Source organism: Marmota flaviventris, chromosome 2 (genome assembly GCF_047511675.1).
Source record: "Marmota flaviventris isolate mMarFla1 chromosome 2, mMarFla1.hap1, whole genome shotgun sequence".
Classification (NCBI taxonomy): domain Eukaryota; kingdom Metazoa; phylum Chordata; class Mammalia; order Rodentia; family Sciuridae; genus Marmota; species Marmota flaviventris.
The window spans coordinates 90,835,685-90,860,333 of record NC_092499.1 but is presented as its reverse complement, the minus strand read 5'-3'; the positions used below and the strand labels follow the sequence as shown (position 1 = coordinate 90,860,333).

At 40.3% G+C, this 24,649-nt stretch overlaps 1 protein-coding gene across 1 annotated transcript; it reads right to left on the bottom strand.

The window, feature by feature from the left end:
- Positions 1-14,834: 14,834 nt before the first annotated feature.
- LOC114084925 (axin interactor, dorsalization-associated protein-like) lies at positions 14,835-18,635 on the bottom strand. Its single transcript, XM_027926035.2, is given in 2 exon segments — positions 14,835-15,808; positions 18,515-18,635. Coding segments are annotated over 2 exon segments (921 nt in total). The 3' UTR covers positions 14,835-15,008.
- Between the last annotated feature and the right edge of the window lie 6,014 nt (positions 18,636-24,649).

The window sequence follows — 24,649 nt, the reverse complement described above, 5'->3', positions numbered from 1 at the left end:
TTTGGGCCCTCCAAGGTCAAAGGTCACCATCGGACACTTGGGCAGGCCCAGATAAAAGATTATTGATTTCAACTGGCTTACAATAGACAAAAGTGGTTTCAAATTCTGAAAAAAACAACTTAGTCAACTGTTACCATCATAACCCACATGTCAGAGGTACTGTCTATAGCAGAACTAATGGGAGTATGCCGCTTAGCCATAAGACCTCAAAAACTGGAGTGACAGAAAGCAATTGAAGCTAGAAGGTTCACTCAGGTTTCCCCCTTGGTTTCGGTTGTAGGAGCTGAGAGATGAAGAGAGTATTGGCCAGATGATGGTGAGAGGTCTGGGGAGGGGGAAGGAAGGGAAATGGGGAGAGGTTAAAGACAGCTCAAAAGGCAAAATGCAGCTGCCAGATGACCTCTGGAGTAGCATCTTACAACAGTACAAATGATGGTACTCTACCTTTAAACAGCTCAGAATACTGCAAAATGGTGTTAGTGATAATCAGTAAAATACCAATGCATCTTCCAAGTCTAAAAGAATGCTTCCTCTGTGAATTTTTTTCTGGATATCTCATTTAGATTCTCTTCTCTTTCCCCCCATCCTTCCTCCCTCTGTCTTCTTTTTAATAACTTGTGGTAATTGTGTAAGGAGATTCTAATAGGCTCAGAAAATGAAAATTTGCTACCTCACCCAAACAAATTTCAGTTTTGGCTTTGGGTAAACTCAGCTTCTTTTAGGAAATACTTATTTCAGAGTTCTTCCCACCCACATCCTAGTAGCCAAGATGGCAGCTAAGCATAGGGCAGAGCCCCAGTGGCCTTGGATGTGTCAAGGAAAAAACTCAAGAGGAGTAGCATTGGTTCAGGGCACTTAAAATGGAGTCAAGAGGCCATTGTTAATCAGATCTCAGACAGGTCCACAGATGAGCCTTTGCACTGAGCTGTGGACATTCCCTACCCTGTCCTTTCCTGTGAGCTGACTTTTGGAATGAGCCAAACCAGCAGTTTCCTGAAACACTGTTAACCTCTACTGACCTTAGGTTCAACAGACAGAGACTGAGACTATACCCAACTCCTTTCTTATAAAACAGCTTAACTTTTGCCAATACTAATCGTAATTCCTGACTAATAAGTGATGTAATTTCCAACTCCCTTGTGGTCAAAAGCTATAAATTCATTTTGTAAAACCTTAGAGTACTTTTTGTTTGTTTGTTTTTCTTCTTGTGTTTTGTGGTACTGTGGATTGAACCTAGGGATAATTTACCACTGAGCCACATCCCTGGCCCTTTCAATTTTTTTTTTTAATTTTAAGACAGAATTGCTAAATTACCCAGGCTGGGCTTGAACTTGCAAACCTCCTGCCTCAGTCTCCTGAGTCCCTGGAATTATAGGTGTGTAGTGTGTACCACAGTGTCCAGCTTAGAGATTTTTTTTTGGAATTGGGGATTGAACCCAGGGGCACTTAACCACTGAGCCACATCCCCCAGCCCTTTTTAAATATTTTATTTAGCAACAGGTTCTCCCTGAGTTGCATAGGGCCTTACTAAGTTGCTGAAGCTGGCTTTGAACTCGTGGTCCTCCTGCCTCAGCCTCTGGAGCTGCTGAGATTTTGCTACTGCACCATGCTTGGAGCACATTTTTTGTTTGTTTTTTGCTCTAGTTCTTACTGGAGTAAGTAAACTTGCTCCCTTCCTATACCAAGAAGGCAGGATCCAATGCCTGACCAGTGCTAAAGAGACTTCCCTCTTTCTGGACACTACAAGCAAGTTTTGTTTTTTTTTAAACTCTTTTATTTGTTTTAATTAGTTATACATGACAGTAGAATGCACATGGAGCACATTTTTAAGATTGTCTGTTTTTCCAGATTGAAATTCTAATTAGCCCTAAGTAAATGTCATTTTCTTTGTTCTGAATTATTTTGATTTTATTTTCAGTCAACAAGTGATTGAGTGGGATTGTAGTTAACATCTACTTGGATTCTTTTGGGGTTTCCTTGGCCTGACCTTTGGGCTCCTGTTTATACCAAAGCTGAAGCCACAGCTGGTGGGATCATTGTTCAACACCCATGCTGTCCAGGTCAGGGCAGGACCCTGACTCAGGCTGACCACCTCATCCCTCTCCATGGCAGCCCCAGGCAGAACCCAGTGTCTCAGCTCAGTTATTTCTACACTCCCAGAAGGAATTTAGACTCTGTTCCTTCCATAACCCGAGGGGGTCTAGGAAGATTAGGGAGCCAGACCACTGCCCCTGCCCCTACCTAAGCCCCTCCTCAAACATTTCTTAACAATTGCTGGAGACACTGACACTTGGAACATGGTGCTTCTCTCCCTGAGGACATGACTTTTCCCAGGATGTATGCGTGAAGAGAGGGCCAAGCCTACCTTTTTGGGATTTTACCCAAATTATTAATTTATGCATAATACCCCTTCAGGGTTTGGGGTCAGGGCAGAAAGCTAAAACACTTGGATCTTTGACCAGTTGCCTTCTTCCTGCTCTTGTCTGGCAGTGTGGGGGCTTTATTTTGGGTGGGCATCTTCCCTAAGGACTCTCTCTTCACAGGGCTCACAATTCAAAGCATTTCTTATAATAAGTAAAAGGAACATTTTGGAATTTAGAAAACCCTTTCTTCTCCTCACAACATTCAACCTTCAAGTTGATAGACCCAACCTGATCTTTTCTTAAAATTGGGAGCAATCTCGCCACAAAGCCATGAAAAGATAATTTCAGCTTTACTATAAATTACTGCAAATTCTGAACCTGCTTGGAATGCCTGCCCGTGCCTTGAGCTCACCCATGCCTGGCTCTCTGAGCAGAGAGCAGCCCTCTCTGAAACTTTAGTGACACCTCATAAATACTGGCCTTCCCTGGCCAGACAACGACCCTCTCTGAGGCTCTAATGGTCCTCATAAATTCTGATGTTGGGGCCAGCAAAAAATGTAAACTACCATTAGTGTGATGCTCGTCAGAGTTCTGTTATCTGTAACCCCCTTTGTGTAACTTTCTGGGCTATAAAGCTGGGCTGCAGGAAAGCTGCTGCTGCTGTCTTGTTCCCGCCATTTTGGGAGGGAGAGGCAGCCCGGCCAGTTGAAATAATAAGCTTGCTTTAATTTGATTTTAATTGGAGTCAGTGGTCTTTTCTTGCGTCCTGGTCTAACATTTTGGAGTTCCCCAGCGAGATGACCCTGCCAGACCAGATCACAAGACCAGACTGCTGGAAATTCTGAAGCCGGCCTTCGCTCCAGGGCTCCGGGCTGGAGAGCCACTCTAGGGGGTGCGCACCTTGAGATGTTCCAAGGCCTCGGAGTGAGCCTTTGGTCCCCAGAGCACTGCAGTGAACTGCCGCACTAAAACTATCAGCAAGCACCTGGTGGAGGAGGCCTCCATAGGTAAGTGGAGCCTTTATAACATCTGGTATCCGGTTAAGGAAGATCTCTTCTGATGACAGAGAGGTGGCCTGGCGAGGCTCACATATACTCCTGTCCGGGACAGTAACAAGAAATCGTTCTGTCCTCTGTTCTGTAGGGAATTCCTCTGGAAGGGTAGAGAGGTGCCGACGGGCACGCACGCGCTCCTACCCCGGAGCTTTAGCAAGACGTTGCATTGCTCTTCTGTTTTTCTGTTTCGGCGCTGGGTTTCTGTTTTCTTGTGTTTTGTTCTGTGTTCTATATGTTTTTTGTTTGTTTGTTTTTGTGCGTTTTGTTGGGTGATTTCTGTGGTAAAAACTTAAGGATATTGGACGTGAAAATGGGTAATAAAGCAAGTAAGCCTGACACCCCTTTGGACTGTGTTTTAAGGAACTGCGATGAACTTTACCCCCCCTTTGTTAAGCAGGATGAGAGAAGCCCCTAGCTGCTGCTGGAGCACACCCACTGCAGAGGGCAATGCCTGCTGGGGATCTAAGAACTGAGTATCTCCCAGGTTAACAAGTGAGACTCCTTTAAAACCCCTTGTCCCTCCAGATCAAGAGAGTTCCCTGTGTTTCTCCTTTGTTAGCAAAGCAATAAACCTCCCTTTTTCTTTTTCTCAAAACCCTGAACTCATTATTAAATTGGCATTAACTGGCTTCAAGGTCAGGAACTGAACTTTCAGTTACAAATTTTGATACCACCACCAACCCCCTCCCCCCCCGAACTTTTTTAGAGCTGACTACTGAAATGTTAGGAGATGGAGTGTGCCTGGGGTGGAACCGAACCAGAGGAGCTAATCCTGTAAGTAAAAGGAGGGACTGAGGGACTCCCAGCAGCTGCCGAAGCCCTGTTGCTTTGGGGAATTTCCTCCTTCCTTCCCTGCACTGTAAGGATTATGCCACCTCTGTCTTCTTAAAAAAAGAGAGAAAAAGAAAAAGGGGACACTAAATGCAGTAAAGTCGCCATGGAGACCCTTGATTTTACATTTCAGGTTGCCCCTCTGTGAAAACATCTGGTCCCCTTGTGGGGACATCTATGGTGCCACTGGTGTAGGAAATTTTTCTCTTATCTGCTCTGTTTTTAAGATTTCTGTCTGTCAGCCATAGTCTGGAGCTCCTTTCTTTCTGTCTGTCCTGTGTCTTTGTTTCTGGCTCTTTAAGACATGAGCAATAGTGTGTTGATATTATAAATTGTTTCTTGGGAATGATCTTGGCTGAATGTGTGTCTAAAAGATGATGTTTATTGTAACAATCTGGTATCTGAATGGGTTTTTGAAGCATTGCACAATCTTGCAGTTAAAAATTGGGTTTAGGTAATTGTTTAGTTTATGATTTCAGATAATTCATGCCAGAGAACTTAAATACTTAGGATGGAAAACTAAAGAACTCTACTTCCAAGTTGGCAAGTAACTTCCCAATCATTCAGTGTTTTTTTTCACCAATTTTAAATTGGGTAGCCTGGGAAAATGTCACTGTGTGTACCAGTGCATCAATTTGGACAAGGATAGTAAATCATAGTATGGTATCTGTTGACAAAACAAGATATAAAGATATAAAATTTGGAATTGTATCTTAAACTTGTATCATAATTTTCAACATCCAAACCTGAAAATTATGACTTATGGTTAAAATGCCTTAGGCCTGAGTGTCTGCTCAGAATAGCAGTTTTTCCTTGCTCCTTCCAGACCTCAGCCAGGACTTATGTTGAAATGCAAATGAAAGAAGCCTGCAAGCTCAGTAGGAGACTAATCTGAGGCCTAAGGGGAAAAAAAAAAAAGTAAATTGTATGGTATTTACTAATTACTGGCCAGTCATTTTTTCTAGGACTCTTGTTTTTTTCTTAGATTCTGTATTTTTTTGAGCTCATGATTTTGATCCTACAGACCTAGGTTAATGTTTTTCTGATCAGTTCTATCTTTGACCAACTGTGGAGTTTTTGAAACATTGCAATGGAGATTTCACCCGCGAAAAGCTACAAGGCCTTTACTATTGTTATGTGTGCACACTTATGTTATGTGTTGATGTCTATATATACATATGTCCGTATATCATATATATATATGATATACAAATTAACATATATAAGGAGCGCTCATAAAAACAAATTTAAAAAATGGATCCAAAAATCTTTAATTCACGTAATTTAAATGGCTCAATTTAAATTGGATAAACAGATAAAAATAAATGTCTTTAAATTTAAGCTTACAAGTTTTTCAGGTGTTCAAAAAAACTAATAAAATATTAATGTCTATAAAATGTCTAATATGCCTTGGTTCTAGGATTTTTCCTTCAACAAAAACAAATGGCTAGCACTGTTCAATACACTTGTCTAATATTTTGATAAAATAAGTAAAGTAAATTTGATATGGGATTACTCATTCATGAGTACTTTTGTTAGATATCTGATTACTAAGTTTGTACTAAGGTCTGTATAAGATTGTAAAAATCAGTCATGTGTTAAAGAGACAAAAATTTCTTAAAACATAAGTTTACCCATAACATTGTGTTTATTAAGTTTTATTTTTTTCTAGAGCAAGCAACCATAAAAATTAAACAACTGGTTAAATACAAACTGTTATTTTAGAGCATTATACTGTTATTTTTTAAAAGCTAAACTTGGTTAATATAAAAACATCAATGTAATTGTGATGCTATTAATGTGCTCATATCTTCCAGGTATACAAGTCTGTAAGGTAGAAACTTTAAAAGAGCATTATATCAAGCTGGTGTTCTGAAGTTGTATGGTAAAAAATATATTGGGGATTTATTTACCTGTTATCAATAAGATATGTAAAGTTTTATGTTACTTTTTACATTGGGGAACAATTTAAATGTATTTTTAAGTTAATGAGAGCCGAATCTATGTAAAGGTTAAAAACTTTCAGCCTTTCTTTAATTCATGTTTTAAATGTGATATCATATGGTGCTAGCTAATGTTCATGTGACCTCAAACAATTTATGTAAACTTTGTAAATTGATATTTAAAAAACAAAGATCAGTTTTAGAACTAAAACATTTAAGATTTATAAAGAGCCCTGTCTTACCTGAGATAAGGCTCTGTGTCCCATCTTACTACATGTGAGAATGACTACAAAAACAGTAGGCCAGATTTTAGTTCATTTAAAGTTATGTTCAAAAGTTGTTGTTTTTTCTGTCAAGATTACTAGGATCTCAAACAGGGGATATAATGTATAACTCAGCCAAAAATTCAGGGTAGCTATTACATGAACTAAATGTTTTTACTATTACCTGAACTAAATGTTTTTACTCTTGTTAATTTTATTTTGTAATTTCCTTATAAGTGATCTAAAGATTCCCTATTAGTGTTTTACAGAAGTGTTGCTTTAAGAACACAACATGGGTTAATTTAAGATAATAAGCCATCACCTACAAGACAGATAGGATAATACAGATCCCAATTAATAAAAAGATAAATAATTATAAAGTTATAGACATTAAAGCCCAGTACTCTTAATATAAGGCTGTTAAAATTTATTTGCTGGATGTTTAGGATTAAGTTTTAAAATTAAAGTTAAATTAAAAGGGCCAGAAAAAACAATATTTGGCTCTTGCCCTCTGAGTCAGTCTGAATCCAGGGAATAGGGGACTTCTCTAATGAGCTTTGCAACTCTGGGCCACATAACCTCCCGATCAGGGAGATTAATGAGACCACTGGAGAACAGAAAGCCAATCAGTGCATTTGCTATGAAGAGGAGAGTCATCAGAGAAGGGAGACATCCCCGATGCTTCTGAGGGAAGCCACACGGTCAAGCAAGACCTAGACCCGTCCTAGCGCAAATGGCACTCGCAGAACTGAGAAGCTGCTCTCAAGTTTCCCCAGAAATGACTCCCATAAAAGCTCAGCTGACTGTTAACAATAGATAAAAACAAAAGTCAGTTTGACTGCTTCATCTTAAACACTTAGCAAAGACAGTTGAAACCAAAATACAGCCATTCCTGGGCATTTTAAATGATGATGATGATGATGATGATGATGATGATAATAATAATAATAATAATAATAATTTAAGGTATACACTTTATGTTAGCCTCCCAAAATAAGTAAGACTGGAGACTACAAAGAAGGATTCTCAGACAGAAACGCCTGATAACTATAAAAAGAGATTATCAAGAGGAGCTGCCAGAGACAGAAGTTTTTAGTTTAAGGCCTACAGATATTCCTAACCTACACAGGTAGGCTTCGTGTTTGCTAGTATGATTATCCAGCCCTGAGTAACAGCATTAAAGGTTTCTCTATTAGACAAAGAGGTTATAATAGTAAAAAAATTTTGCAAGATCAGATGACATTAAATTATTAAACTGTATCTTATGGGGAGGGACAACTGTAACACTAAAAGTTAAATGTTATGCTTACAGTCCTGATAACTGGGGATGTTAAAGCCTGGTGAGGGAACTTCTATACTGTGACATGTTCCAGCTGCTGCAACATTTATTCAGTACTCATGGTTTTTGTTTCTCTCATAGAAGCACCCATCCCCAGATGACTTTACAACCTGTTCTTCCCCAACCAGACTTCAAACTGAACTAAAAGGAAACTCATGTCCCTCACGCCATGCCCACTCACGTCACCCTCTCTCAGCTCAGAAGAAGCCAAAATGAGCGACGCCCCTCTTCTTACAACAATGGAGCCAAAAATAAATAGACTATCAATATAAGTAATCAATTAAGTCAGGTAAAATCAGGGAGACCAGTTTTGGGTGAGTTCTAAAAAGTTGGAGATCTGTTGCCTGAGGGATTAAAATTCCCTCAGTGCTCTTCCCCTACCCTATCAAAGATTTGAAAGGGACACATAAGAAAAGGGGGGAATGATAGACCCAACCTGATCTTTTCTTAAAATTGGGAGCAATCTCGCCACAAAGCCATGAAAAGATAATTTCGGCTTTACTATAAATTACTGCAAATTCTGAACCTGCTTGGAATGCCTGCCCATGCCTTGAACTCACCCATGCCTGGCTCTCTGAGCAGAGAGCAGCCCTCTCTGAAACTTTAGTGACACCTCATAAATACTGGCCTTCCCTGGCCAGACAACGACCCTCTCTGAGGCTCTAATGGTCCCCATAAATTCTGATGTTTGGGGTCAGCAAAAAATGTAAACTACCATTAGTGTGATGCTCGTCAGAGTTCTGTTATCTGTAACCCCCCTTTGTGTAACTTTCTGGGCTATAAAGCTGGGCTGTAGAAAAGCTGCTGCTGCTGTCTTGTTCCCGCCATTTTGGGAGGGAGAGGCAGCCCGGCCGGTTGAAATAATAAGCTTGCTTTAATTTGATTTTAACTGGAGTCAGTGGTCTTTTCTTGCATCCTGGTCTAACAAAGTCTGCTTCTGGAGAGCTGGCTCTGAGACTTGACGCAGAAGGAAAGCACCTTTCTCTCATCTTCAGGTCTAACAATGGGCACCACTGGCCAAAGAGGGAAGATGTGCATAGGAGAAAGGGCCAGAACATTGGAAGCACGTTTCTGTATGTGTTTGAAATCCTGTTACAGGAGAAAAGATAGCAAACACAGCTATTGAGGAGGAGTGTGACAAAGAAGGGAAGGCTGGCCTCCTCCATCCCCCCTCCTCTGCACTCTCATTGCCACCCTGTGTAGTGCCCAGAAAGAGGGAAGTCTCCTCAGCACTGGTCAGGCCTTGGGTCCTGCCTTCTTGGTATAGGAAGGGAGCAAGCTGGCTGGGGCTAAGTCTTGCAGGTGGCACAGGTGTTATCCCTACCTAAACTCCTAATCTCAAGCTGGTTATTGCCTTTGGGGGATGTTGGTGTTGGGTGTTTACAGAAAAGCAATTACATTTTAAATGACTCAATGCTGGATGGGGAAAGGAGGGCAAATTTTCATGTGAACTCCGGGCAACAAAGCAGTTAGTTTGAAACTCTAGAAAGGGGTGGGTAGGCTTAAGTGGGGTTTCTCTTGCCAAATCCATGGTTGGGGGAGTTCACCACTGGAGTTTAGGGAAAGACTTTTTCTAATGAGATTAACTACCTTCCAGAAATAAAAATCATTAGAGCATTTTATTTATACTTTAAAAGTTTAGTTTGAGTGCATGTTTTGAAAAGTATAAAAGGCTCAATATTTTTAATTAAATTAAATTTATTTATTTATTTAATTACTGGGAATTGAACCCAGAGGTGCTTTACCACTGATCTACATTCCCAGCTCTTTAAAAAAATTATTATTATTATTATTATTTTTTAATTTTGAGACAGATTCTCGCTAAGTTGCTTAGGGCCTCACTAAATTGCTGAGGCTGGCTTTAAACTTTCAATTCTCCTGTCTTAGCCTCCCAAGTCTTTGGAATTATAGGCATGTGCCACTGTACCTGGCTCAATCTATTTTTAAAAATTATGAGCTAGAATAGGTAAGTTACAAATGCAATAAATTTGAATCACACACACAAATTTCCAATGTATGGAAGGTTTATAAAAAGAAAAATCAGAGAAGAAAAATCAACAGGGCAAAGTGGGGGGTGAGGAAAGACCCCTGAGATGGGGAAGGCCAGGTGGGGAGAGGCAAAGGAATTCTGAGGGAGGTTAGTTCAGGGACATCAAGAACTCTTTGAGACATGCTCTAGCTTCATAACTTAACCTGAAGCTCACATACCTGCCACACTGCCTCCAAACAAAGGTAATGAACTGAGTAATGTTTGTTCTGGAGGAGATTTTTGTTCCGGCACTCCTGTTGTGTACCACTGCATGTTCTAAAGCACCGAGAAGCTCTACTGGCTGAGAAACCTGGGGTGGAAGGTGAATTATGGGTGGAAGCTTCTTGAAGTGGGGATCAGGCCTGTTTTAACCTCCTAGCTCTCTTTCTGGGACATGATAGATAATGAATAAATATTTGTCAAGTGAATGGGTGGCTTGATGATTGGGTGGTATCCTGTCCCTTGCTGAGAGAGAGGATCATTTCCAACAGCCCTAGAATGAGGGGAGGAGCCTTCTGTAAGGTCTTGGTCAGTCCTGGACAGGAAATGGTCCTTTCTCACTTGTCAACAGAGTGAATAACCATGTCCTCATGAGGCAAGCACACAGATCTGCTTGTGCCTTGATCTTGACATGATAAATTAAGGCTGAACCCCGAAGTGCATGTCATTCTGGCCTCACATCATATATCTTGTTACCTGTTCCACTTTCTGATTCAGGACTTTTGCCTGGAATGGAGACTCAGCAGGGCATGTTGCTCTGTCCCTGCCATCTGCGTACTTTCCTACTGCCAGCCAGTGCTATTCTGGGAGAAAAGTACAGGGAGGGGAGTGCCTGAGCCTTTCTTTCCTAGAGTTTAAGTGGGAAGGGGCTGACATCCAAACGAAAGGCTCAGAATTAGATTTCCTCCTTTAGGTGAGACTTGATCCAAGGACTCTCGGTGCTCCCTCTTGCCTGTTCTGCTTCTAGAGAGAGTTCATATTGCAGGTGAGGTAAGAACACTGCCTCTGAGATAGATTTTCAGGTGACATGGGGGCAGCTCTTCAACCAATTCCTGCTTCAGTCTTCTCATTTGCAAAATGAGAATAATACAGGTAACAGCTTCCTAGAGCTTGGAGGATAAATAAAGATGTTCTATTTATAAAGTGCTTTGATTAGTGTACCACAAGGATTATGTTCTATGGAGGTTCAAGTTTATGCAAGTTGATTCAAAATTAAGCACTTAAGTGAATATTTATTTAGAACAATAAAAGGAATCACACAAAAAATACTTTTAAAAAGCAGGAAAATCACACAAAAAGTTGAATACCATGGTATTTGTATTAGTAAACTTCCAGGTATACTCTAAATCTCTCCCTTCATTGTGTGGTTGCATGGCATAATCTTTGACTATCTCTCTCTTTCTCTTTCTCTCTCTCCCTCTCTCTCTTTTTTTTTTTGGTACCAGGGATTGAACGCAGAGTGCTTTACCACTGAGCCATATCCCCAGCCCTTTTTTATTTTTAGAGAGGGTCTCACTAAAATAAGTTGCTTAGGTTGGCTTTGAACCTGTGACCCTCTTGCCTCAGCTTCCTGAGTTGCTGGGATTATGGCCTAACTACCTCTTTTTTTTCAACACCAATTTTTAAATATTTTCTTGAGTGCAAATAGATGGCAATCTTTAGTTTGTTTGAAATTTTTAAACAATTATGGATAGTTAATAAAAGTTATTGAGAACTTCTTTTCATTTCATAAATCTTCATTGATGATATATGCAATTTAAAAATCATTAGCAAATTTGGGAAAACTTCTGATTTACTTATTATGGCTATGTAACAAATCACCTCAAACCTAAATGGCCTAAAACAGTAATCACTCTAATAGGCTCACAGATTCTGTGGGTCACAAATTCAAAATGGGCACAGGTTAGAAGTGAACATTGCTGGGGCTGGAATCATCGTTCGTCTGTGTCTGAAACTTCTAGGACAGCTGACTCCAGAGCTGACTCTATGGCCTGGCTTCCTCACCCTGTCTGTCTTAAGTAACCAGGGTCCCTTTCATGTCATGGATCCACTTCATGCTTTGAATATAAACCTTGCTGCTTGACCACTGGCAGCTTATTTTAAATCTGAAATGTTTTCTTTTTTTTCCTCTTTTCTCTCTTCCCCTCCCCAGTTGTTGGGGAAACAAATTTTCTTCCTGTCCTAAGACAAGTTATCTCCCCTTCTACTCACTGTCCACAAGAATAGAGAAACTCTGGACCTGGAAACTGGAACAACAGTTCTTTCAAGGACATAAGTTAAATATTAACTGGATTCACTATAATGATACTTGGAAAACAGTTCTGGTATCCCCCTTTTTAAGGCCCTCTGTTCCTCCTGGCAGTTGGAACAACAGCCTCAGTGACATGAGTCTTTGCCTTTTTCCTTTTTTAGCAAAGCAATAAAACTTTATGTCTCTTTTTTCTCAAAACTTTGTCCTTGTTGTTGGATTGGCACTGGAGATAAGAACCAAGCTTTTAATTTCACTATAGAAATCTTAGAGTTGGAGGCTCAGAGCTCCAAGTGGGAGTGCTTTAGGTACAGGGGAGAAAGCTACATCTCCTTATGACCTGACTTCAGGATCTAACAGTATCACTTTCCTCTCATCCTGTAAGTTATGAGACAATCACAAGTCCACCAGATTCAAGAAAATTGGCTTCTATCTCTTGATGGGGGAGTGGTTCTAGAAGGTTCTAGAAGAGCATGAAAAGTCATTGCTGCAAATGTATTTTTTAAAAAACTGCCATAACCTCTACTAAGTTTCTCTCATCCATGAACTACTGTAGTATTGTTATTGGAGTCCTAGGCCAGAGGACTGACTCTGGAGATCCAACAAATCAGTAATGGCCACTTGCCTCAAAAACCAAACAGAAAAGGTAATGGTGGAAAGCATGAAAGGAACATTCATCAGTGTAGCTACAGTGAGAAGACAAGGGAAACCATGTCCTTAGCCCAGTCTTTGAGGGGCTGATAAGTTTCAGTTTTTCTTTTTGGCACTGGGAATTGAACCCAGGGGTGCTCTATCACTGAGTTACATCCTTACCCTTTTGTTTTTATTTTGAGACAGGGTCTCTCTAAGTTGCTCAGGCTGTCCCTGCATTTGCAATCCTTCTGCCTCAGCCTCCCAAATATCTGGAATTACAGATGTGTGCCACTGCACAGAACTTTTGAGGTTTTATATAATGGCCAATGAGGGCAAGGGCTAGGGGTTTGTATAGCTGGAGGCTTTGCACAGCTGTCAAAGCAGGTGATCTTGATCAGGTGAGGCCTGGTCCATTATTATCCCTGAATTGGTCAGGTGTGGTCTTGACAGTGATAAGAGTTGTTGCCTGGAGGATGGCTTTGATTTATCACAAGATCTTTATCTATCAGAGCTTGTTCCTAGAATCCAAGAGATGCCAAGTCTTTAAGTCACCCATTGAACATTTGCATGTAAAAGTGAAGAGTCTTATTACAGTGTGTTAGCTACTTGCGGCACAGGAATTATGATAAGTTCTATTTCTTAAAATTCTCATCAAATAAAGGGAAAGAGTGCAATCGAGGTATGATTGAAAATACCCCTTTCAGTAGAGAATTTCTCTGTGTGTTTTTGTTTGTTTTAGGGAACTAAAAATTGAACCCAGGGCCTTGGGTGTGTTAGATAAGCACTCTACTACTGAACTACACCCCTAGGACTCCAATAACAATACTACAGTAGTTCATGGATGAGAGAAACTTAATAGAGGTTATGGCAGTTTTTTAAAAAATACAGTTGCCGCAATGACTTTTCATGCTCATCTAGAACCTTGTAGAACCACTCCCCCATCAAGAGGTAGAAGCCAATTTTCTTGAATCTGGTGGGCTTATGATTGTCTCATAACTTACAGGATGAGAGGAAAGAGTTTTTTGAGAACTTCTGTTTTGATCAGGTGTCAATAAAAGCTAAGTCTTCCAATCATAATTTTTTTTTGTACCGGGTATTGAATTCAGGGGCACTCATCCAGTGAGCCACATCTCCAGTATTTTATTTAGAGATAGGTTTCACTGAGTTGCTTAGCACCTTGATTTTGCTGAGGCTGGCTTTGAACTCATGATCCTACTGTCTCAATCTCCCGAGCCACTGGGATTACAGGCCTGCACCACCACGCCCAGCTCCAATCATAATTTTGTGTCTGATTGAATCAATTACCCACAGACTGGTTTCTGCCTCTATATATTTCAGACTTTGTTTCTCTTTCTCTACACAATTCTTCTGGCACCAAAATACATGTCCTCACTAAAGCAGAATGGACTAGGGACCCTGGTCCCAGGCCCCACCTCACCTCAGTCAGCAGAGCTGATATGAGTTTAAGGACCTCCTTTCATCCTGCCCCATTGCTGTTTTCAGAGGAGCTAACTTCCCCTAAGTGTAAACAAGATCCTGTTTTCCAAAAGATTATTTCTCCATCCAAGGATGTGCAGAGATCTCCAGAGTAACCTAAGGAGGGAAAAACCACTGTTTAAGACCCCATCCATATTACTTGTTTCTCATGCCCCTGTTTAAAACCTGGGAAGGAGCATTTGGTGCACACATAATAACTGCCCCAAATCAGTTAAAGACAAGAAAAAGGGTAAGGCACAGGAATCTGCCAATCACTCCCCATTGAGTATAAATCACTCCTAGCATGAAGCCTTCCAAAAATGAACAAAGAACTCAGAAGTGCATATAAGCCCAGACTCCATCTGAGTTCACAGGCTGACATCTTTGTAGTGAAAGTTCCCGCAGCACCTTTGCAGTGTATCTCCTCCCAATAAACTCTTAACTGTGCTTCTCGTGGTCTTGGTGAATTCTTCTCACCACCCATGCACTGGAAATCACCCAGGTCCCACAGCATTTTGGTGTCCCATTAAGGGAACTTTCAGTCTCTGGTCTTTCTCTCTTTCTCTTGCTCTTCTTCCTCCCTCTACTTTTTTTTTTTTAATAGAAAAGTAAAAACATGTTTCAAAATCTACAATAAACCTGTATCCAAAGGAGTCATAACAATGAGGTGCTGGACTTTAGTTCTGTGGTACAGTTTTGCAATGGACTCACTGGCCTATAGGTACGGCTCACTTCCTGCCTCCTGAAGGATGAATATGCTACACAGAGCTATGATGGTTTCTACTGAGTGGTAAAATTCACAGAAATTCCACATTACTCATGTCAGAATCATTCCTTGTGCAAAGTTTGATGTAGATGAAGATAAAGTGGTTTCTTGGTCAATAACTGCAATTTCTGTCTTTTAAAGTCAGTGGGTTTCTTGTATAGTTCTATTACAATTGGCCCAGGTTTAATCTCATCCATCTCCATGAAAGCAAAACACTTGGTGCTGGTAAACCTTTTTTTAGGCTTGTAGTGTTTGAATTCAAAGAAGATAGCTGCACCTTTGGTTAATTTTTCAATATGCTTCTGGAGCTCAATGTCCACATTAAAATGAACATATGTATCTTCTTTTCTTGAAGCCACAGGAGTATCTTGCACAGGAGTTAAATCTATGCCATTCAGATCCTTTACACTAACTGTAATATAGGGATCGATGCACTGTCCAGCGTCTTTCAGACCAATTTTCTCAATCCTGATAGTGAGTAATGTCATTCCCGGTTCTGATGGCAACCTTGGTAATAAAGTACCAGGCAATCTAGCAGGAAAAGAATCAGGAGACCCTGCTCCAGCACCACCTTCTTCTTCATCATCTTCAAATTCCAAATGCTCTTCCTCACCAGGGGCTAAAATTCTCCTTAATGGGACAGGCTGAACATCAAATGGAAATTCTTTATTATATGTGAGAATATTCTTTAGGATTGGTTCTAGCTTCTTCAGGTCCTCCAGTTTAAATTCTTCCTGGGACTGTGTGGACTGTAAAGCTGCGCTTCACAATTCCAAGCACGTTGCAATTTTGCCTATGGTTTTCTTTTGCTCGTCTGTGAATTCAGAATTGTTGTGTTGAGCTTGGGCCTCTTTTTGTAGATGTCTTTTTTTTTTTTTATTGGTTGTTCAAAACATTATAAAGCTCTTGACATATCATATTTCATACATTAGATTCAAGTTGGTTATGAACTCCCAATTTTACCCCAAATACAGACTGCAGAATCACATCGGTTACACATCCACATTTTTACATAATGCCCTATTAGTAACTGTTGTATTCTGCTACCTTTCCTATCCTCTACCATCCCCCCTCCCTCCCTTCCCATCTTCTCTTTCTACCCCATCCACTGTAATTCACATCTCTCCTTGTTTATTTTCCCATTCCCCTCACAACCTCTTATATGTAATTTTGTATAACAGTGAGGGTCTCCCTCCATTACCATGCAATTTCCCTTTTTTCTCCCTTTCCATCCCACCTCATGTATCTGTTTAATGTTAATCTTTTCTTCCTGCTCTTCCTCCCTGCTCTGTTCTTAGTTGCTCTCATTATATCAAAGAAGACATTTGGTATTTGTTTTTAGGGATTGGCTAGCTTCACTAAGCATAATCTGCTCTAGTGCCATCCATTTCCCTGCAAATTCTATGATTTTGTCATTTTTTAGTGCTGCGTAATACTCCATGGTGTATAAATGCCACATTTTTTTTATTCATTCATCTATTGAAGGGCATCTGGGTTGGTTCCACAGTCTAGCAATTGTGAATTGTGCTGCTATGAACATCGATGTAGCAGTATCCCTGTAGTACGCTCTTTTAAGGTCTTCAGGGAAAAGTCCAAGAAGGGCAATAGCTGGGTCAAATGGTGGTTCCATTCCCAGCTTTCCCAGGAATCTCCATACTGCTTTCCAGATTGGCCGCACCAGTTTGCAGTCCCACCAGCAATGTACAAGAGTACCCTTTTCCCCACATCCTCTCCAGCACTTGTTGTTGTTTGACTTCATAATGGCTGCCAATCTTACTGGAGTGAGATGGTATCTTAGGGTGGTTTTGATTTGCATTTCTCTGACTGCTAGAGATGGTGAGCATTTTTTCATGTACTTGTTGATTGATTGTATGTCCTCCTCTGAGAAGTGTCTGTTCAGGTCTTTGGCCCATTTGTTGATTGGGTTATTTGTTTTCTTATTGTTTAATTTTTTGAGTTCTTTGTATACTCTGGATATTAGGGCTCTATCTGAAGTGTGAGGAGTAAAAATTTGTTCCCATGATGTAGGCTCCCTATTTACCTCTTTTATTGTTTCTCTTGCTGAGAGAAAACTTTTCAGTTTAAGTAAGTCCCATTTGTTGATTCTTGTTATCAACTTTTGTGCTATGGGTGTCCTATTAAGGAATTTGGAGCCCGACCCTACAATATGTAGATCGGAGCCAACTTTTTCTTCTATCAGACGCAGAGTCTCTGATTTGATATCTAGCTCCTTGATCCACTTTGAGTTAACTTTTGTGCATGGCGAGAGGAGGGGATTCAGTTTCATTTTGTTGCATATGGATTTCCAGTTTTCCCAGCACCATTTGTTGAAGATGCTATCCTCCCTCCATTGCATGCTTTTAGCTCCTTTATCAAATATAAGATAGTTGTAGCTTTGTGGATTAGTCTCTGTGTCCTCTATTCTGTACCATTGGTCCACCCTCCTGTTTTGGTACCAGTACCATGCTGTTTTTGTTACTATTGCTCTGTAATATAGTTTTAAGTCTGGTATCGCTATACCGCCTGATTCGCACTTCCTGCTTAGAATTGCTTTTGCTATTCTGGGTCTTTTATTTTTCCATATGAATTTCATGATTGCTTTATCCATTTCTACAAGAAATGCCGTTGGGATTTTGATTGGCATTGCATTAAACCTATAGAGAACTTTTGGTAATATCGCCATTTTGATGATGTTAGTTCTGCCTATCCATGAACAGGGTATATTTTTCCATCTTCTAAGATCTTCTTCTACTTCTCTTTTTAGGGTTTTGTAGTTTTCATTATATAAATCTTTCACCTCTTTTGTTAGGTTGATTCCCAAGTATTTTATTTTTTTTGAGGATATTGTGAATGGAGTATTTTTCCTCATTTCCGTTTCAAAAGTTTTGTCGCTGATATACAGAAATGCCTTTGATTTATGAGTGTTGATTTTATATCCTGCCACTTTGCTGAATTCATTTATTAGTTCTAGTAGTTTTTTTGTAGACCCTTTTGGGTCTTCTAGGTATAGAATCATGTCATCTGCAAATAGTGATAATTTAAGTTCTTCCTTTCCTATTTTTATGCCTTTAATTTCTTTCATCTGTCTAATTGCTCTGGCCAGTGTTTCGAGAACTATATTGAATAGAAGTGGTGATAGAGGGCATCCCTGTCTTGTTCCAGATTTTAGGGGGAATGCCTTCAATTTTTCTCCATTGAGAATGATGCTAGCCTGAGGCTTAGCATAGATAGCTTTTACAATGTCGAGGTAAGTTCCTGTTATCCCTAGTTTTTCTAATGTTTTGAACATAAAGGGATGCTGTACTTTGTCGAATGCTTTTTCTGCGTCTATTGAGATGATCATATGGTTCTTATTTTTAAGTCTATTGATGTGGTGAATAACATTTATTGATTTCCGTATATTGAACCATCCTTGCATCCCGGGGATGAATCCTACTTGATCATGGTGCACAATTTTTTTGATGTGCCTTTGTATCCGATTCGCCAGAATTTTATTGAGGATTTTTGCATCTAGGTTCATCAGAGATATTGGTCTGTAGTTTTCTTTCTTTGAGGTGTCTTTGTAGATGTCTTGCTAATATCTGATACTTGACTATCGCCTCCACCAGCTGGCCCCAAGAGTCGAAGTCGGCGCCTCTCCTAAAACTGGCGCCCCAGCGCTGCAGCAGACTCCGGGTCACCTCCGACATGGCGGGTCCCCACCCCGTCCCCTCCCGCCCCTACCCAGCAAGGCCGGGCTCTAGGGCGCCATCCTCCCCGGGCCTGGCCCCGACATTAACAGAGCCAGGAGGAACCACTAAGGCCACCACCGCCACCTGCCGAGGAGCCGCCCAAGCCCATTTCCTCCCTCTACCTTTTTATTTTTTGGGTTTCAGGTCCCAGAAGACCTCCCCCATTCCCTGCCCTATTTTTCTCAGGTACAAAGACCATATGAGAGCACTGAAAATCCAGGATCCCTGACACCATCTCTGAACTACAGGTCCAACCAGCCTGTGAGGGATTCTTGCTCCATTGGGCAAGTACATTGTGACTACTGGCTGATGGGTTCAGGGGTGAGGTTTTTCCCTCTACAAGACACTGAAGGTAATAGATATCTCCTTCCTTGTTTGATCCCTCTGAACGTGGGGACATTCTAGAGACATAGGTACATCAGAATGTTCTCTCTTGATGAGAAATTATTCAGTCTATCCTAGAATTCTAAAAGTGGTTCAAAATTTTGGGTGGTCAGTTGGTACCAGCTGACTCTCCTCTAGGATGTATTCTTAAACATTGGTTTGATCTCCAGAATTTCAAACAAAAACACTTAGTCTTCCTGTTAATACCTGTCAGGCCACAATATCAACTTGCTGATCAAGAAAGATGGCTCATAAATGGTATCCTTAATTATAATACTATCTTCCAAATAGATCTTTTCTCAAATCTCATGGGAACTCTTATTAATTTCTAAGGTAAAATTTTACCTTCTATTTCTTTGGGTCAGTTTGCCCTATTTAATGCCCTTTGCCTCTCATTCTTTAAATGGTAGCTTTCCTTGCTCCTTAACTGCCTATCTGAGATCTGTCCCTCTGAGGCTTGTATCTGGCATGTAAGCTGTGTAAGCAACTGCCCCCAAACCGTTAAAGACTAGAAAAAGAGGGGCTGGGGTTGTGGCTCTGTGGTAGAGTGTTTGCCTAGCACATGTGAAACACTGGGTTTGATCCTCAAAATAAATAAGTAAAATTAAAAAAAAAAAAAGACCAGAAAAAGTATCACTTGTAAATCAAAGACACTGTGGGACATAATGGCTATTTTCTCTTTTCTTTGGACTCTGGGATTCAGCTCTAAGTTCCTCCCTAAATGCTCACAGGGAAGGAAAATGGAAAGATCTGATATATACAGGTTTTCTTTTTCTTGAGAATCCTTTCCTGAGGTCCACCCTCTCCCTGGACCTCATGGGCTCCCACATTCTTTAAAATATCTGGACTGACTCTAATCTCATCCAAAAGTTCACTCTGGTCTGATATAGATATTCCATGTGCTTCTTTACTAGAATAATTATGGCTGTGTCTTTTTTTTTTTTTTTAAACCTCTGTCTTTTTTGAGCTCATGAGTTTTCTGATAAGTTTACCTTTGTTCCCATGCACCTAAATTACTGTATTTTTGTTCTGGTTTGTTTTGTTTTGTCTAACTGAAGAGTTGTGTTTTTGTTTGTTTGTTTGTTTGTTTGTTTGTTTTTGTGTGTGTGTATGTCCTTTGTTTTTATTGCCTGCTGTCTTTATTTAGAGACCAATTATTAAAGGGTTAATTCTCTATATACTGGAATTTGAAAGCAGTCATCTCTTCTAGAAGGTCCTAAAAAAGAAAATAAGCAGTGGTGATGGTTGAGATAGATCTACCTCATGAATGGACAATTGGCCACCTGAAACATTGATTCAGTGTCCAGACATGATAGATAGACTCTTTCCCAGCCATCCCTAACTCTACAGGCTTCCTCTGGATCTGCGTCCTCTGTTCTATAATCTTTTGCTCACTGTCCCACAAAGGACCTCTGAGACAGGCTCTGTTTTTAACTCCTTAAGGGTTAAATCTGATAGTCTGTGTAATAAGCATCTGTAGCTATTTTGTCTCCCATTTGGGGGATCTAATAGTTGGTGAAAAGTTATAAAATCTTTGTTTCCTGTCTGTTTTTATGTGTATGTGTGCACACCTGTGATTTGTATGTTGTGTCTATATACATGCTTGTGTCTATATATAATGTATATGGCAAAAAATGGCTTATAGATAAATGAGCACTTATAAATACTTATAAATAAATTTAAAAAAGAAATGGATCTAAATGTCTTTTATTTCATGTGACTCAAACTGTTTTTTTTAAAAAAAGAGTGAAGATGTCTTTAAAATTATTAACCCACATGTTTTTCTAGGTGGTCAATCAATCAAGAGAGCACTGCACCTTGAGCTTCTCTCTCTCTTGCTCTGCCCACTTCACTCTACCTATCAGAATGCTGCCTCCACCTTCACCTTCAATAAATCTGCAGTTTGCCTGTTTAAAAACAAAAACAAAAACAGGGAGAGAGAGGGAGGGAGGGAGGGAGGAGAGAGAGAGAGAGAGAGAGAGAGAGAGAGAGAGAGAGAGAGAGAACGCACTGGTTTCTATGAAATGTTTAAAGTGTAATATACATTGCTTTTAGGATTTTTCTTCAGCAGGAAAATGATGACTTAAAACATTAATTAGGTTTGTCTAATATCTTGGTTTTCATAGCTAACCTAAAGTTGACAGTTAAAATGGTAAATCAGATTTAACATAAATGGGATTAATCTTCATAAATGTTTATTAGAAGACATATCTGATTAATTTGCAGTTAAAATACTAAATATCAACTGCTAAGTAAATTCAAGTATTCTTGACTTCTTAAATTCTATAACATATGTTTATAAAGTCTTTTAAATGATTGCTTTATAACTGTTTTTATTTATGTCATTTAACATTCTGTAACTGGATAAGGGTAACTTGTCACCCATAAGTAATATAAAAATTTTATGTGACTTTTTACACTGGGATGAGAATTTATATGTATTTTTGGAAAGGTAATAAGGAGAACCTGACTTGTTTAAATGTTTCCTAATCTGCTCCTGGGATGGGGACAAAGGGTATTTTCATGAATCTTCCCATTCCTTCTCCCTTGCTCTTCATATTCCTCCTACTACTATGTTTTAGTCATTGCTTTCTTAAAACCTGCTTGTTCATTTTGTTTCTTCCTTCCTGCAGACTCCCTGCCTCTAGAGGATGACTCGACAGTGATTTACTCCCATTCCCACTGTTGACTGTACACTGCTAGACCGGTCGGGCAGCCACTTTTGGGGCTTGGGACAACCCCAAACATAGGGAAGAGACAAGGCCCCAAGTTAGGCAGGGACAACACCCAAATCCAGCAGGAAATAGATTCAGAAGATGGGGCTTCCTCCCTCATCACCCTCTCAAGAAATTTTGGGGCAATGCCTCTTAGGGGGAAATGAGACAGGACAGATTGGGGACCCTTGTCCTAGGGCCCACTTCACCTCAATCAGCAGAGTTGATATGATCTTAAGGACCTCCTTTCATCCTGCTCCATTGCTGTTATCAGAGGAGCTAACTTTCCTAAGTGTAAAAAACAAGATCCTGTTTTCCAAAACTATCCCCAGGAGCGTATGCCAACTCCCAAGTTTGACCGAGAGTAACCTAAGGAAAGGAAACCCCTGTTTAAGACCCCATGCATGTTACATGCATCTTATGCACCTGATTTAAAACTTGGGAAGGAGCATTTGGTGATACACAATAAGCATTATGTGCAGGATCCAGGAATCTGTCAATCACCCTTATTTAGCATAAATCACTCCTAGCAAAAAAACTTGCCAAAGGTGAACAAAGAACTCAGAAGTGGATAAAAGCCCAGATATCCTCTGAATCTGTGGGCAGACACCTTTGTCTTATCTATGCTGCATCTTTGCATCACACGTCCCTCCAATAAACTTAATTACTTTGCTTTGTCTTGGTGAATTCTTCTCACTGCCTATGCACCAGCCATTACCCAGGTCCCAAGACACACTATACAATCTCTGGCCTCGTCCCTTTGCTAGCTGAGTTGGTACAGTGGGTGATAGAATATTTCTGGAAACTATTCTCAAAACTTACATCTAGCAATGACTTTACTGTACATGAAACTGACTGTAAACCACGTATATATATTCCACCAAACTCAAATTAAATGTATTTCTAGCTCTACTTTTCCTTAACCAGATCCTTAAAGTATCTACAGCCTCATCAACAGTAACAGAGATGGAGGAGGGGGAAGATAGTGGTCTTAACCAGTCCTGGATAAAATAATTTATTTTTGCAAATTTTATTAAAACATATAATCACAAGAGCCGATTGTTAGGTTCCTCTCAGAGCCTGGGGAGGGATGTGCATGAGGCTGACCCAGCTGAAGCATCATCAGCTTCAGAATAAACCCACCTCCACCTGGCACACAGTCAGCATTATAGAAATGTTAACTATTATTATTGGCTCCATTTTCTGACAAGTTTTCCTCCTGTGGTTGCTTCCACATTCAGAAGCTCCAGCTTTATCTCCTTCTAGGTTCTGGTTCAGCAGGAAGGACAAAGTGTCTCTTCTAGAACTTCATGTACCAGAATTTACTTTGATTGCACCAGTCTGGCTCATGAATCCCACGAACCAAACACTATGGTCATAGTAATTCCCTGAGTTCATTAACTAGCTTTGGGGCACGTGCTACATTCTTTCAGCTGGAAGTGAGTCAACACCACCCAAACCATGGAGACAGGGAGTTGGGGAAGGATTATTTCCCTATAAGAAATCTGGAGAAATTAAAAGAGCCATGAATGATGAATGAAAAAAATAGATGTTCATTTACTGTGAATGTAGAGTTCAAGAAGAAAGAGTGAAGAAAAGAAGTTCAGCTAGGGCAAAGACAAGACAGAATGGAAAAGGTTGCCACAACCTCTAGCTTGACACCTTGAGTCAGGTCCACTCAGATGGGCACTAGAGGCATGGCCCTCCCTTGAGGATCTCACTGGCCTAGGTGAGCAACATGTGACCTTAGCCCAGCTCAGCCATTCCTGCCTATTCTGATCTAGAATGACCACCTCCAGATCTCTTCTGCTTGTCATATGTGTTTTTTATTCCTCCCCAGTACTGTGAATTGTTGCTTACCTGAGCCACATCCCCAGCCCTTTAATTATTTATTTAAATCAGGGTCTTGCCAAGTTGCCCATGCTGACCTTGAACTTGTGATTCTCTTGCTTTTGCCTCCTGAGTCACTGTCATTTGCCTTCTTGTCCTGACCTGGTCCTTCTGGACATAGGACCTATTTGCAAACCCCTATTCATAGCCCTTGGATGGCCTCTGTGGACAGATCTTAAGGATTTAAGCCCAAGGTCAACAACTTGGGTCTCAACCAAGTCAACTCCTAAGACTTAGCTTATAATTAATAGGAAATTGCTATCGGCAGATCCTAAATATTTCCTCTCATCCATCAGAATCCTGTGACTCTTTTGGGAGTAGCCAAGGTTGATTCATTGGGTGGTGGTTTTCAATCTTCCTGTAGTCATAAAACTCTTTTTGAGAGTCTGATAAAAGCTACAGACTACTGTCTGGTCAGGTGGCCACATGTGTCTACTGAACACTTTAAAAAAAAAAAATTGTAGATGGACACAATACCTTTATTTTATTTTGTTTTATTTTTATGTGGTTCCCGGGATCAAACCCAGTGTCTCACACATGCTAGGCAAGCGCTCTACCCCTGAGCCACAACTCTGTCCCTACTGAACACTTTTTGTTTTCTTCTACAGTACTGGAGATTGAATCCAGGAGTGCTCTACCACTGAGCTACATCCTTAGCCCTTTTAAAAATATTTTTATTTGAGACAGCATCTCTCTAAATTGCTGAGGCTGGCACAGAACTTGCAACCCTCCTGCCTCTGCCTCCTGAATTGCTGGGATTACAGGCATGTGCCACCATGCCTGGTTCTACTGGACACTTGGAGAGAAGCCAGGACCCCCCATGGAATAAGCTATTTTTTGTGGCTTTCTCCATTTTACATTTTATGTTTTCATTCAATTTTATATCTGGTTTATGTGAATAGAAATATTTCCCATTTTTTTTAGTTTTCACTTGTTCATAACCATTATCAATTTCCTGTTTTGACTGAGTTTGTAAGAATACAT